Source organism: Equus przewalskii, chromosome 29 (genome assembly GCF_037783145.1).
Source record: "Equus przewalskii isolate Varuska chromosome 29, EquPr2, whole genome shotgun sequence".
NCBI lineage: Eukaryota > Metazoa > Chordata > Mammalia > Perissodactyla > Equidae > Equus > Equus przewalskii.
In genome coordinates this window covers 7,473,065-7,488,255 of record NC_091859.1, presented here as the reverse complement: position 1 = coordinate 7,488,255, position 15,191 = coordinate 7,473,065, and the positions used below count along the sequence as shown (strand labels likewise).

At 37.5% G+C, this 15,191-nt stretch overlaps 1 protein-coding gene across 10 annotated transcripts in view; it reads right to left on the bottom strand.

Moving 5' to 3' along the window:
- The window catches only part of SYT1 (synaptotagmin 1), a 518,535-nt gene that overhangs the window by 116,895 nt on the left and 386,449 nt on the right, over positions 1–15,191 (bottom strand). For all 10 annotated transcript variants that reach the window (XM_070600576.1, XM_070600580.1, XM_070600574.1 and 7 more), the window contains one exon: positions 14,805–14,972. In XM_070600576.1, coding sequence (XP_070456677.1) covers positions 14,805–14,972 — 168 coding nt within the window. The remainder of the gene's footprint in view (positions 1–14,804; positions 14,973–15,191) is intronic.

Here is a 15,191-nt window from a genome sequence, read left to right as displayed (position 1 = left end):
AATCTCTGAAGAGCCAGCAGGTAGAAGAGGTTGGGTTTGTGGGGGTGGTGGCGAGAATCAAGCTCTCTAGAAAGGACCTGATAGAGATTCTGCCAAAGCAGAAAGCCAGGTCTAACACCAACTGATACAGGCGTCGAAAGTCATGATTGAAAATGACAACAGCCACTGCCCATTTAATAAAGGCTATTATCCTGCTAAAATTCAGACCTGACATAAAAAGCGTTAAAAAATTTTGCTAAGTTGTATGTCAAATTGGTTGAAACAATTCATATAAAGATGACATGAAAATCTTCAGGCAGGAATGCTACAATGTATTCTTCAAAATATTAACTATTTGAATTTGAAGAAAGGGTAAACTGAGGACTGGATGACGTGCATTTAGTAACCATCTGATTTTGTAAGATGTAGCTTGTGCTCTTTCTCTCTCTCTTTCTCTTTTTCTCATAAGAGGTAGAGTTTTGAAATGGAAATCTAGGAGGATGGTTAGTGCCATATTTCAAATTGTAGTACTTTATAGGGGAATCATCCATTTTTGGCAGATTTATTGCTCTTTAAAAATTATTTTAGTAATGACAAAAAATTGGCCAATTCTGCGGAGCTCAATGTCTTATCTTCCCTATAGGGTTCTAATAAGGAGCTTCTTCTATTGCTTTATGAAACACAGGGACTTAGAAAACTCTAAGAATACAAAGATATTTTGTTTTGCAAAGAAATGTCTTTATATTCAAGTATAGCTAATTAAATACTGTCTGCAGCACATTAAAATGTTTCATTGCAATGTGGAGATTTCGCAAAAAATTAAAAGTAGAAATATCACATGATCCAGTTATTCTACTACTGGGTATTTATCCAAATAACTCAAATAAATAACTCTAAAGATATACGCACCCATATGTTCATCACAGCACTATTCATAATAGCCAAGACATGGAAGCAATCCAAGTGCCCATCAACAGATGAATGAGTAAAGAAGATGTGGTGTATATATATATACAATGGAATACTACTCAGCCATCAAAAAAGACAAAATTATGCCATTTGTGACAACATGGGTGGACCTTGAGGGTATTATGCTGAGCAAAATAAGTCAGACAGAGAAAGGCAAATACTAAATGATTTTACCAATATGTGGAAGATAAACAAACACACAGATGCAGAGAACAGATTGGTGGTTACCAGGGGAGAAGGGGGTGAGGCAGGGCAAAACGAGTAAAGGACTATACAGACATATGCATTGTGACAGACAAAAATTGGACAGTTGATGATGAATACAATGCAGTCTATACAGAAACTGAAATATAGTGATGCACACCTGAAATTTACACAATGTTATAAGCCAATATAACCCCAATAAAATAATTTTTAAAAATGGTCCATTAATCTTTGATGTTTTAGGATAACTACAAGATAGGATGTCCAACTCCACATTTATTATACTTGGTATAAGGGAAGTTGATGGAAGAGATGGAAGCAATTATTTCCTCCTTCCAGGAACTTGAAATAAAATGGAATGGAACAAATCAGAAGATGGGGACTAGAGACTTGAAAACAGAAACATGTGTATCCTACGTAGAATCTTTCATAGATATATCTGTTACAGAAAGACTGAACCAAAAAGCTTGGGCGCAGCTAAGAGACTTGAGAATAGGAAGGAATGTCGAGTGGAGGCAGGCTATACAGCTCTCCCTTTGCACAGTGTGGTGGTGGCCTTGGAGTTGGGAGAATGGGAGTAAGAGAAACAAACTCTAGAGTGTGACAGTGTGTGCCTGTTCGCAGACATCACCCCTAGCAAAGGCCCTGTAACCTCTTTCTCACTTAGAGACAATCTCATGATGAATGAGTCTTTGGAGTCAGACCAAAGTCTGAGTTTCAACCCTCCCATTTCCTGTATGGCTTCGTGTTATTCCAACTTCTCTGAGTTTTAGCTTCTTTGTCTATAAATTGGGGATACTAACGGTGTCTACCCCATGGAAATGTTGTGTTACCTCATTTATTCCTCACACTTAGCACAGTTCCCGGCTCATACAGATACTCAACAGGGTGAGTTTAAATTAAAGACAAGTTTGTGCTTTACCTGATTTTTCCAGGCAATAGAGCTTTGAAAATAGTCTACCATAAAGAAGCAAAAATATCACTTTTTTCCCTAAAATTAGGCAATCCTGCTGTGACACTCAGGTTCCATAACCTTGATGTCATTTTCAAACATGGCTTCAATATAAACAAATCATCAGCATGATAGTGCTTGGAAAGTCAATGTCTTCAAAAAGAAGCCCACATCTCTCCTCAGACTCCAAGTTAAACATTGACATTGACTTATAGCAGGCAAGCATTTCAAAGGCTGCCGTCTGCATCCCCTCTTTGTGACTTAGGCTATCAAAAAATACGTTCTAAAATCAAAACACAAAACTCCAGACTCTTGACCTATTTTAATATTCTAATCTCATTCTATTTTTACTTTTTGACACAGAGATACAATTAAGAACAAGGCTATTCTTGACAGTGCTGGTTCCTGAAAGACATCGCCTCCCCTTTCTTTAAACATTAGCAGAAAATGAAAATTCAGGGAAGCACCTTGTCAGAATATTGATTTATTCATGTAGAAATAGCACCTTAAGTGGAAGAGCAGTTGGTTAACTTTTGGTAAACAACAACCTCTCATGACATTCCGGAGTGTTTGCAGTTTAGAGGATGAAGAGACTTGACTAGAAGTGTTTTCAAAAAAATTTTTTTTCCCTTCTGGTGCAATTGTCTATGGAGCCTTCCCCTTTAGTCACAAATGCTCATCTCTATACTCTGGTGTTATCTGAAGTACAGAAAATTGTTCTTGCGTATAAACTAATTATGTTCCACAGGAAAAGAAAAACACTGATTTAAAAGGTAGCTTTCAGAAAGGATGTTGAAAGCAGGGGCTCATTCCAGGATGAAAGGCATCGCCTCTAAGAACACTGCCTTTTAAGCATTTTAAAGGTGTACGTAGAGGGTTTGCCTAAGGCTGGATTTGCTGCGCTCTGGGTTCTCTTACTGCCCAGTGCTCTCTCGTGTGGTCCAAGCCAGAAGTCGGCCAGCTCCTGGAGCCCAGGAGAAAGACACCCTGATATACATCCCTAGTTTGCAATCTTGCTGTGGTACATCTCAGGGAGAGCATAAGTGCATGTTATTAGCAACTTGGGGGACATCTGAAGTGTAGCAAAAAAGTAATCTAAATGGCTTATTTGTTCCCTCAGTTCTCATTCTGAAGAGACAAAGAAGAGAACAGAGAGGAGATAAAGGGGCAGAAAACAGCAAGCACAAGAAGTTGTTTTCTTTGAAGTAGATTGACAGAGAATTCTTCCCTCGGCTTTCCAGAAGCTCAGGTGCCATTCCACTTGACCTTTGGGCACTTGAAATCTGGAAAGGTGGTCAGGAGTGAGGGAGAGACCCTGGCCCTCACCGGCCCTGCAGTGAGGGTAAAGTCCTCCTGAATCTGTTAAATGGTACTGGGAACAATAGAATTTTCTCCCACGAAATAAAGTGAGTTGCCACTCAATCTATCTTACTTTAGGAATTCATTTCCCATTAGACAGACCTGTGTTTCAAAAATAACTTTTTAAAGGCCACGTCTTGTAGGATTACAGTGACACACAATGTGCAGAATAGGCAGATCCATAGTGAGAAAGCAGATTAACAGCAGCCCGGGATGAGGGGTGGGAAGGGGAGAGACTGTAAATAGGCACAAGCTCTCTTTCCTTGGTAATGGAAATGTTCTAAAATTATGTTGTTTTGATCATTGTACAACTCTAAATTTACTAAAAATCATTGGAAAAAATTTCAAACATGTCAGTATCTATTTGACATTTTTCAGCAGCATTTTACACATAAGGAAATGAGGCTCAGAGCGTTTGTGGGATTTGGACCCCGAGTTCTGTTCTTCTTTGATCCATGCCACACTTTCTCCTGTGAGCTAACTATTGTGATGTGCAAAAGTAGAAAAAACTAACTTTACCTTCAAGGAGCTTATACTCTACCCGTGTAGACAAAAACACAGGCAAACAAGGCATATTTCTATGTAATAGCATTATGTGGACAGGCACTTACACTTAGAGAATAGGGATGTGTATAATGAAGTGCCAATTGTATGTTACAGCATCGACAATAAGCTGCTGAGGTCAAAGATCAAGGTGATGCGAGCATCATCAGGGCGGCTAGTGAGAATGGGAAGAAAACGCTATTGAAACCCATACAGTGAGTATCATAATGCATTCCTATATAGACTATTACCTGGGGTCCTGGTTGTTTTAGCTTAAAAAAGCATGATACCTACACTTACATGTGGACTAGCAATTCCAGGTGAAATGGAAACACGTGTCCACGGAAAGTTGTCTAAGTACATTTATAACAGTTTTATTCATAATAGTTTCAAATTGGAAACAACCCAAAAGCCCATCAACAGGAAGATGGATAAATAAATTGTGGTATATGCATAGAATAGACGACTACTCAGTACTAATAAGGCATGAACTCTGGCAGCAGGCAATCGTATGAAGGATGTCAAAAATATGCTAAGCAAAAGAAGCTAGGCACAAAATAGCATGATTCCACTTATATTTAATTCAACAAAAGGCAAACTAACCTATGGTGAGAAAAATCAGAACAGACATTGCCCTTAGGGACTGGGGCTGGGGATTGATCGCAAAGAGGCACATGGGACTTTTTTGGGGGGTAAGAAATGTTCTGCAACTTGATTGGAGTGGTGGTTATATTGGTGTATGCAACTGTGAAGACTCATTGAACTGTGCACTTAACATCTGTGCATTTTATTGTTTGTCAATTTCTACCTCAATGAAAAGAGGCATGATATTGCTAGAAAAGGTCCAGAAGAGAGCAAATAAATGACTTAGGGAATCTCAGAGGGACAACTGTTTGAAGACAGACTGCAAAAAGGATTAGTTCTCAGGTTCAGAACAATGTTTCTATATCAGAAGAATTATGCCTAAAACTTCTTACCCTAAGGGAGAGTAGACTAGTAGAAAATGGCTTTGGAATCAGAAAAACTAGTGTTTGAATCCTGAGTTCTCAATGGCTAGCCACATGGCCCAAGTCTAGCTTCTTCACCTATCGAAGGGGTCTGAGTACTGACCTTATATCAGGAGGTGTGGAGGTGAGGAGCATCACCTTGGAGACAAGTGCCCTGGTTTAAAGGGAGACTAGAATATTTTGAAACATATCCCTAAACCTTTGAACGGCATACCTGAGTACTACTTCAAATGGGGCCCCAGATCAACTTAGAACACGCTTCCATGTCTGGGTTTCAGTGCCTGAAACTCTTTCTTAAAGACAGCTTTATGGAGATGTAATTCACATACCATAAAGTTTACTCTCTTAAAGTGTACAATTCAGTGGATATTAGTATAGTCAGAGTTGTGTAACCATCACCATGATCTAATTTTAGAATATTTTCATCACCCCACAAAGAAACTCATATCCATTAGCTGTCATTCCTCATTCTCCCCCACATCTCCCTCCCTTCCAACTCCCAGCCTCAGGCAACCATGAATCTGCTTTCTGTCTGTGTGGATTTGCCTCTTCTGGTCCATCCATGTTGTAGCGTGTCTCAGTACTTCATTCTTTTTTACAGCTGAATGATATTCTACTGTGTGGATATACCATGTTTTGTTTAATTATCAGTTGATGGAAATTTGAGTTCTTTCCACTTTGTGGCAATTATGAAAAATACTCCTATGAATATTCCTTTACAATTTTTGTGTGGACATGTCCCTCCATTTTTCTTGAGCACATACCCAGGAGTGGAATTGCTAGGTCATATGATGACTCTCTATTTAACATCTTGAGAAACTGTTAAACTGTTTTCCCAAGTGGCTACACCATTTTACTTTCTCACAAGAAATGCATGAGGGTTCCAATTTCTTCACATCTTCACCAACACTTGTTATTGTCAGTCTTTTTGATTATAGCAGGGCCTTAACTTTTAGTACTTTTTTGTGGTGTCAGAGTGTAGAGAAGTGCACAGTCATTGGGGCCACACTGTGGTAGTACCATGTGCCTTGCAGGCATGCTAAGCCTTACCCTGGATTGCCCTTTGTGATCTCTTTTCACACCCCACAGTCTCTCGTACATGGAGTCTAAGCTCAAATATCCTCCCTTTCACCAAAACCATGTTTGACAGTGTCTTCTGAACTCTTAGTCTGTCTCAGTCTCCTTACAAAAGTAAGGATCTAAGTCTAGTGGTCAGAGCAATGCTTTTTCAGCTGGCAAAGAAATCGGGGCTCTGATCAGTGTTTTCAATAATACAAATTACTAGTATTTATTGAGAGTTTATTAGGTGCCAGGTATTGTTCTAAGTGCTTTACGTGAATCATCTCATTTAGAGTGTATCACAACTCATGGAGATGAGTAATATTAACCCCATTTTACAGAAGGGGGAAGTAACCAGCCCAAGGACACACCAGTGGAGTCATGGTTGGATCCGTAAAGGTTGAGGTGAGGGCCAGAGCTTTAATCTACTTGCAGTACTGTCTCACCATTAAGTTATGTTTGACTAAACTTAGTGGGTCTATCTTCTTCACCACTGTATCTCTATAAACTAGTATAGTCCTTGACTCATGAAAGAGGTTAATAAATATATGCTGAAAAAATGAAGGAATAAATTATTTATTTTTAATATTTAAGGCCTCTTGTTTATAATTGAAAAGAATTTTAGCCATGTTTAACACAAGTAAGTTTGCGTGTGTATGTGTGTTCCCTCTCTCTTTCATCCTTTAACTATTGAAGCTCTTTTATCAGCAAGTCCTCATTCTTCTCCTTTATTCTGTAGTACAAATAGGATGACTCATTGCCGACATTTCATCTAATTGCAGAGTAACAGACTGTAATGGATTAAAGATTTCACAATGCAAACATTTGGCCTGCTCAAAGTGAGGTAGGAGTAAGACAGAAGGTAAAAACATTTAATTTGAAGCATTCACAAACAAGATAATAATAATAAAAATGGTCCAAAACATATGATGAACTCACCAGAAAAGATTACACTGTAAAAGATCCAACTGTATGGAAGATGGAAGACACGACAGAACAAGATATTCTCCTGCATTGATCACATTGCTTACCACTCAAAATCCTTTTCACTATTTCAATAATAAGAAAACCAGATGTAGGCAAGAATGCTCTTGTCTGTATCATTTTTCTCATTCTACTTTTGTTTTCTATTTGTTCTCATTTCAACTCCCACTCTTCACTTTCTGCTCTGCCAATCCATATTCATGAAATCCATGCTTCCAAGCCACCTTGCTCTGCCTTATTTAAAATTCAATTGAAAACTCTCACTCCTTTTAGTCTTTGAATAAAAAGAAACACTAACACCTACATTAGTATCTATCAAAACAATTAAATTTCCTTGGCACTCATGTATCAGAATTTATATCTCCCAATGATGATTTTTCCCATAGTGACCTGTTGAGAGATCATGTAATGATGCTACTAATGCTCAAAACATTTTGGTCAGAGTTAGAATATAAGTCTCACAAGGATATCTACCTCATTACTTTGCCACAGTAACTAAAACTCTTTACTCAATTTGATCATCAACTCATAGTCCATACTTCACCTTAAATAGTTTATGGCCATTTCAATAAAATTTACCTTTTAAAGTCAAAGGCAAGCCACTACCAAGGACAGAGAAAAGCACACATTGTACACTGAGAGAGACTTTTGGAGGGGGAGCTGGAATTAAAAATATTTTGGGCTACATATAAGCAATGCAACTAGAACAATAAAAGATGACTTCCTAGCGGCTGGCCTCGTGGCTGAGTGGTTAAGTTCACGCGCTCCGCTGCAGGCGGCCCAGTGTTTCGTTGGTTCGAATCCTGGGTGCGGACATGGCACTGCTCATCAAACCATGCTGAGGCAGTGTCCCATATGCCACAAGTGGGAGGACCCACAACGAAGAATATACAACTATGTACCAGGGGGCTTTGGGGAGAAAAAGGAAAAAAATAAATCTTTAAAAAAAAAATGACTTCCTTGAAGGTGATATGACTCACGATGCATGTTTGTTAAAGAAAATTTTCATTTAATTCTAATTTGTCCAACAAGTTAACTTAGATATTTAAGTACTTTGGATATTCTAGGCACAGTACCAGACACAGGGGATAAAAAGGTACACAACATAGACCACATCCTTGCATTCACTAAGCGTCAGTCAAGTAAGTGGCAATATGGCAGAGTAGAGGAAAAATGCTTTTGGGAGTCAGAGTGACCTGGGTCTAAATCTTTGTTCTGTTGCTTGTTTTTTGGGTGGCACTGGGCCAGTTACATTTTCTAATGTGAAAAATAAGGACATGAAGAGTTACCCCACAGGACTGCTCCGAGGATTACATGAGGTAATGTGAGAAAGGCAGAGTAGAGTGCTTGGCACAGGGGCGGGTCTAGCTTTCATATTCCAACTCTTTTCCTTGGGAAGAACAAGTTTCACAGGCTTTGCTTAGTGTCTGCATCTGGAGTCATCAGTCTGAGATTTAAGGGACAAACTGTCACTACACTACCTCATTCAATCTTATTTCTCAGGGTATCTGTTCAAGCTTTCATTCCACCCTTACCTGGGCCTGTCATTGGCGGTCTTAGCTCCGTAAACTTGCTCTTGATGATCTCTTTCCTAACGTCTGGAAGGCAGTCTCACTTTCTTTCTGCCTATTTAAATTTTACTCAGTTTTAAAGACTAGTTCGCTTTTTTTCAATTCTTCCATGCAGCCTCCCTATCCACTCTTTTTTTTGTTTAAAAACGTACGGTACATTTTAATTTATACTTCTTGTTTGGCTCTCTGTGGAGCTTCTTTTGTTATTACTTTGCATTATGAAATTTTGCTACTAATATTAACCATTTCCTGTATGCGAATCTTAACCTTCCGTTTTATACACTTTGCAGTGCTAATTTCACAGATATTCGATATATGTTTTGAGTGAATAGATGGGAATTTGTATTCTATTTAATGAAGTTTTTTTAAATGGAAAACAAAATCCCTTTGCCTTCATTAAATTCATCAGCACTCATGAGTGAATAATAACATGTTTGTACTAATGAGTTCCCTTGAATTTCAGAGCTTTATCCTGGGCAGGAATTCATGCTGAGTATTTAGGAAATATTATCAATAAGAAACAAAAATGCCATAGCTATTTACTGGTGGGGGTTTTTTTGCTATGCTACATACATTTATAATGTATTATAACATTTGAAAGGGAAAATATATATGTGGACTTTAACCAGTTGCAAATTGTCAAAACAAACTGACCAAATGTTAAGATTTCGAAAAACAAACCAAAACTGAGAAAAACTGGTTTACAACAATTGTTTTTTGGGTTTTTTTGGGGGGGGGGTATTTAAATTGGATTTACAGCTATGCTTTGGGGCTAAAAGACTAGAGACACTGTTTCAAGACCACGGTGAAATGGAAAGAGTGTGGGCTGCGGACTTGTGTTTGAATGTTCGCTCTGGTGTTGGATGTGTGAACTTGGACGAGTTACTTGGACTTTCCTGGGCTTCGGGTTTGTTCCCCCCTCATTTTGTAAAACAGATTTAATAATGCCAATTTTGAAGAATGTTGTGAGAATTATTTTGGTTGGCACCCAGTGGACTCTCAGTAAATGTAGCTTTTATTATTATTATTTGTGTTTATAGCTTAGTTAGAGAAGTTGAAGTAGCTTTGACGAAAATTAATTTTGGAAACAGGGGAGTTGGGCTGGGAGCACAGGTCTTTGGGCAGTTATAGCTGTCAAGGGGAGGGTGATGCCGTAGGTTAACTATCACAATGGGGGCACAATGAATGTCATCAAATGGCGTTTTGAAAATGCCCAGGATCTCTCCCCCCACACTTAATTCTTTAAGTTAGAGTCTAAATTTATATCACTTTTTCTAGGGGATTCACAATAAAAAAAAGTGATATCAAATTCTCATTTAGAAACTCAGTGAAATGAGACTTTGGTTTCATCCCTTCGTACCTGAAAAGTCTTTTTAAGTAGAAAGGCAATCACATTACAGTCCTATGCACTAGAGGCATATTTCAAGTTGTTTGCTTTTTCCTATGATGTTCTTAGAAACCACGTCATGAAGCAGACAATACTTATTATGCATAAAATTACAGTTATAATTGGTGATTGAAATTCTGACCGAAGACTCAGAATAAAGTAATCCATAGCTATGGCCAAAGATATTTCAAAAAATCAAATCCAACTCTACTTCTGTAATAGTTTAAAGGGAAATCACTAAGTTTCAAGTCCCACAAAATGCACACAAGACACTAAGTACACTGATATATGTCGTGGTCTTAATACATTAGAAAACAATTCAATATCACTACATCATATCTGTTATGCTATAAATTTGACTAGCAATAAATATTCTAAATATGATAAACTTAGATTTTGTTCATGTTCTTTGAATTCTCCTTGGAACTGATTCTTTCCTATTTCCCTCTGGGTAAATTTCCATGTTGCAAGCCATAGACTTACATCATAGCTTTAACTAAATCTGAACTTTAAATAAAAGTTAAATTAAGCTAAGTCACAAGCTCTCTGTGCATCATGGAAACAGGATGAAAAGAGGGTTACAGAAAGGAAAGAGATACTGAATAAACCTTTACAAAAAAAAAGTGAGAGCAAAACTATCACCATTTTCATGACCATCAACAAAAACAACAGCAACAATGATTTTGCTGAGCATCTATATCGCCTCTCTTTTTAAGGCGTAGACCAAAAAAACCAAACAGGAAGTAAACCATTTTCATGATTTGGGGCTAAGATATTTTGTTGATGGTCTTTCAGAATACTTTAGTCTTCATTTGTAAAACGGGAACACAATTGCTATTATTAAAATGGACTTTAAAAAGGGAGTTCTGAAACATCTCTCATGGTAAAAGAAACACCTCTCCCCATTCATTCATTCAAAAATATTTTTGCACACCTACTGTGTGCTTGCCTCTGTGATCAAACTTGGTTTCACAGTGGGGCAGAATAGATATGGCCACTGCTGGGATGCACTGACAGTCTAGTGGGGAAGAGAGACAATGAACAAGTTACAAAAATACAAATAAGGATACTTTCCTAGAATGCTATGGATCAAAAGGAGTGTCTTTGTTACATTTCTCTAACGTGATAGATTGTGAGCGACAAGGAAGTTTCTTATTGACAACCACGTTTAAAGTTCAGTTTAACCTTTTATAAGGATCTCCATTCAGGGCATTGATTTGCTGTGCAGACATTCTTGAAGGGCGCGAGTTACCATCTGACTGCTAAGTGTACTTAGAAACAGCGCCATTTCTTTCATGATCCTTGCACAAAAAAGGTGCTATAGGAATTATGACTAACCTACTCCAGAGAAGTATCAAGTAATTGACCATTGGGAGCTAAAACACTTTTGTCATTTGATTGAATATGTATTCTCCAAATGCTTTTCTGTGAAGTAAATGTTTTTCTAATTAGGCTTAAAAATGTGAAATTTTCTTGCAAAATTGATTTTCTATTAAGGCACTAAAGTAGTTTCTCTTCCCTTCTGCCTGGGTACTAATTAAATTATGTCCCAACTTGTTTTAATTCAGCAATCAATTTTTTTTCCATTTGCACTGGATTACAGAATCTCATTTAAAAATCACTCTTTAATGAATTCTGTACAAAGCAGAGGTGACAGACTTATTCTCTAATGGAGACAAAACAGTACTGGTCAAGTTATGAGACAGATTTGCTCAAAAAAAAAGGACTCGTATTCTGATGGTTTCTATTTCTTATGCTGTTTTTAGAGATAAGTAGTAGTGGAAGGCATTGGGATGAAAAATAAATTAGGAAAAAAATGCTCAAAGAAAAAGAGTCTAAATGCTTTGAAGATGTACTTGATGCTGGGGTGCAGGACTAAGACAATTTCTAAAACGATCATCAATAAAATTTATCCCAAAAAATGGAGTCACAGCTATTGTATACTTGAAGTAATTAAGTGAAAACATTAAATGAACGCATTATTCTTAAAGTCTGAAGGTCTTAAAGTTTCAGGTTTGACTTGTGGAGGGCATGAATAAATATTTTTGAATGATTAAAAGGAAGAAAATCTCAAAAATCCAGCACAGACAGCCTGAAGTTATGCATACCAGAAGCCTTTTGCAAATAGAAGAATTGTATATTCTGATTATAGAGGATAACTTTTGAGGCCTTATACTGAAAAGGGGAAAATTAAGAAAAGAGTTTTATGTGTAACCATTTGTCGACTCAGAGGATATTCATTTCTGTTTTAAAGAAACAAAAGGAAGATAAAGGTTTAGCTGTTTGCCAGGTCAAATTCCATTTTCATCTGATGGGAGGTGAGGAGGTGGAAGGGAAAAGAATGGTCAGTCTTGCAACATAAAAAAAAAAAAATAGCTAGTGAACCTAAACCAGTAAGGTGACTTTGAATGTGTTAGAGAAACATTATCAAGTCAGAATGGAAACCCCACCATCGATGTTTTCCCCAGGGGCTAGAATCTAACAGTGGGAACCGCATGCTTGTTAGGGCTCTTCCTGGCATAACTTCTTTCTTCAACACCCCCTATGTTTTAAAAGTGTGTTTAGAAACTTCCAGATAAGGCTCCTTCCCATTTTTTCCCCTAAATTGCATGCATTTTAATTGGTCACTAAAATAACACATAATCCTATAACTTACATAATTGCTTCATCATCTTATGACTTTTACATTTTTAACTTTCTGGCCACAAAGTCCTTCCCCATTCTATCAACATCGCAAGGTTGGAGCTCAGTGGGTTGGATTCAACCCGTTAAAATGCAAGTGTCTATGCCAACAGACTTCTCCGAGTGGTGGTTCCTGTCTAGATTCCAAAGCTGTTTCGTAAATCCTTTTTTCTCACTTTCTTTAGTGTCTTTCACTTGCTTGACATTAAAAATAACATTTAACACTGTCAGACAAAAGCAAACTAAAATCATGAACAAAATTGCTCATGCAAAATGGAAAAACAATTTATTTAAAATTGTGAGAATTAAAGCCAATCTAAGACTTCAATTTATTCACACAACTATAATTTTCTGCAGTTAATGGACAGCAGCATGAAAAGACAGAGCACCTATCAGTGAGAATTCTTCAGATATAAAATGTAATTGGAGTCTCATTTCATTTATTATGAGAAAGTTTATACCTGGTCTAGTCATCCAGAGATACTCTGTAAGCTAGACATCTGTTTTATGAGGTTTCCTATATCACGTTAAAGGGAAATAGTCACTCAGCTGAAAACAAAAATGGAGGTGAGCCGTGTAAGCCAACCACTGGGCAGGTGGGCATCGTGAAGCACAAACAGAGCATATTCTGATATTCAGCCAACAAGCCAACCAAAACCCAGTGAATTAATAAAAACCAATCAGTCAATAAACACTTATTATGGGTCCACTTTGCCCCCCAGCTGCAAGGAATTTAAACAAAGCCAAACATCTCAATAAAATGAAAGAATTCAATGCAACAGATTACTACTTTGTTAAATGATAAGAAACATTATGATTGAATGGTTGAATGTTTGTCTTTCCATATAGATGTTTGATTTAATGTTGATATTAGTTTACTCATAGGGAAGAACTACTAATAAAAATCATAAAATTAAAAAACTCAATATTATCCTTGGGCTGTTCTTGAAAATCCACAGTAGCGCTAAATTTATCTTGATATCCAAGAATCTAATTTTGACTAACTTATTTGGTTATGTACGCTTCCTTCCAAAAAGAAAGCAAAGCTTAACTCAAATGATTTTGACTCCTTTGGTACAACCAGATAATAGTTTTAGAGCACCAGTAAAATTCAATTTCAGCATAGCGATCAACAAGCGTGTTCTAAAACCTCACTTCAGGATATTGGTCCTAGAAAACCTTAGGCTGAGAGGATTCCCAGGTGACGGGCTCGCCTGAGTTTCTCTGAAGGCTTGGGTCACTCTGATCTCTCTGGTGGCCCCAAAGTGACCACATCTTATGGGATCCTAGGGATCCTAAATGACAGAGGCTGTTGGCAATCCGTTGCGTAGTTATAAACGCATGTGAAGATCCAGAAAATGGCTGGAAAAGGAGTTGCTTTAGGAATTTAGAGAAGCTAAGAGTTGTTTTCTTTTCCAGTATCAGCCAGTTGAGACATTCGCACAGAAAAATGCTAGTGCCAGGCAGGTGTAGCATAATCAAATAGCATTGATTATTATGTTATTTAAATTCACTAAGGATATTGAACGTCTCTTTTTAAATCGCAGTAAAGTCCTGGGCTAAACTGTTAAAACTGGGAAAAACAATGTGAAGAGTATTATAAAAATGCGAGTCATTTATAACATGGATTTAATATCAGCCTTTGTGTATTATATTCGATGTTTCACCCATCATCCTCTGATATTGTCAGGAGAAATGATGAACGGTCTGTGATATGCAAAAATAATCAAGGAAAAAGTGCCTTTTTATTTCTATTTAATAGCTACACAACTTATCTAGAAAACACAAAATTATTGTGAAAAAATTCAAAGAATAAGATAATTTTTCACTGTACTTTTAAAGAAGTAGGTGTGTGTATGTGTGTGTGTGTGTGTCCAGGGAGTTGTCTATAGGTCTGGTACACAAATCTTTCTCTCTTCTTTCAAATAATACCCAGAATACCTGTATACTTTTTAACGAGTTATGCAATCTGCTGACCCTATTCTGCCAGCTGTGAGCAGCTGGAGGCCCGCATCACCCTTTGTAAAGAGCATCTCTCAAAGGTTATTATGTGAGTAGCAACTGGTGAGTGCAGCTTGTCATATTAGAAATGCTAATGTTTCTCTTACCTCTTCCTTCTCGGCACTTTGCAGATCACGCCACTCCTCAGTTACGTGACCGAAATCCACTGTGTTCATGGGGACTTTAAATTCGCCAATGATGTCATGCTTGGAGAAACGATCAAAATCATATACAGCCATCACCAGGGTTTTGCCACCCAGTTCCGAGTATGGAACCTAAATAAAAAGAGATGAGGATAAAACATCTGGTCACAAAAGTGCTTAGAAACATGTTCCTGGTTAGTGTCTAATTTTAATATTTATGTTGGATAAACAGAACAGGGAGATAATTGTGCTTTTGCTTTTTCTTAAATTGAATCATTTGACTAGCCGCTTCAGGTTTAAATTACTTGCGAGAAGATGGAGAATTACTATAGTAATTTACCACTTTATGCC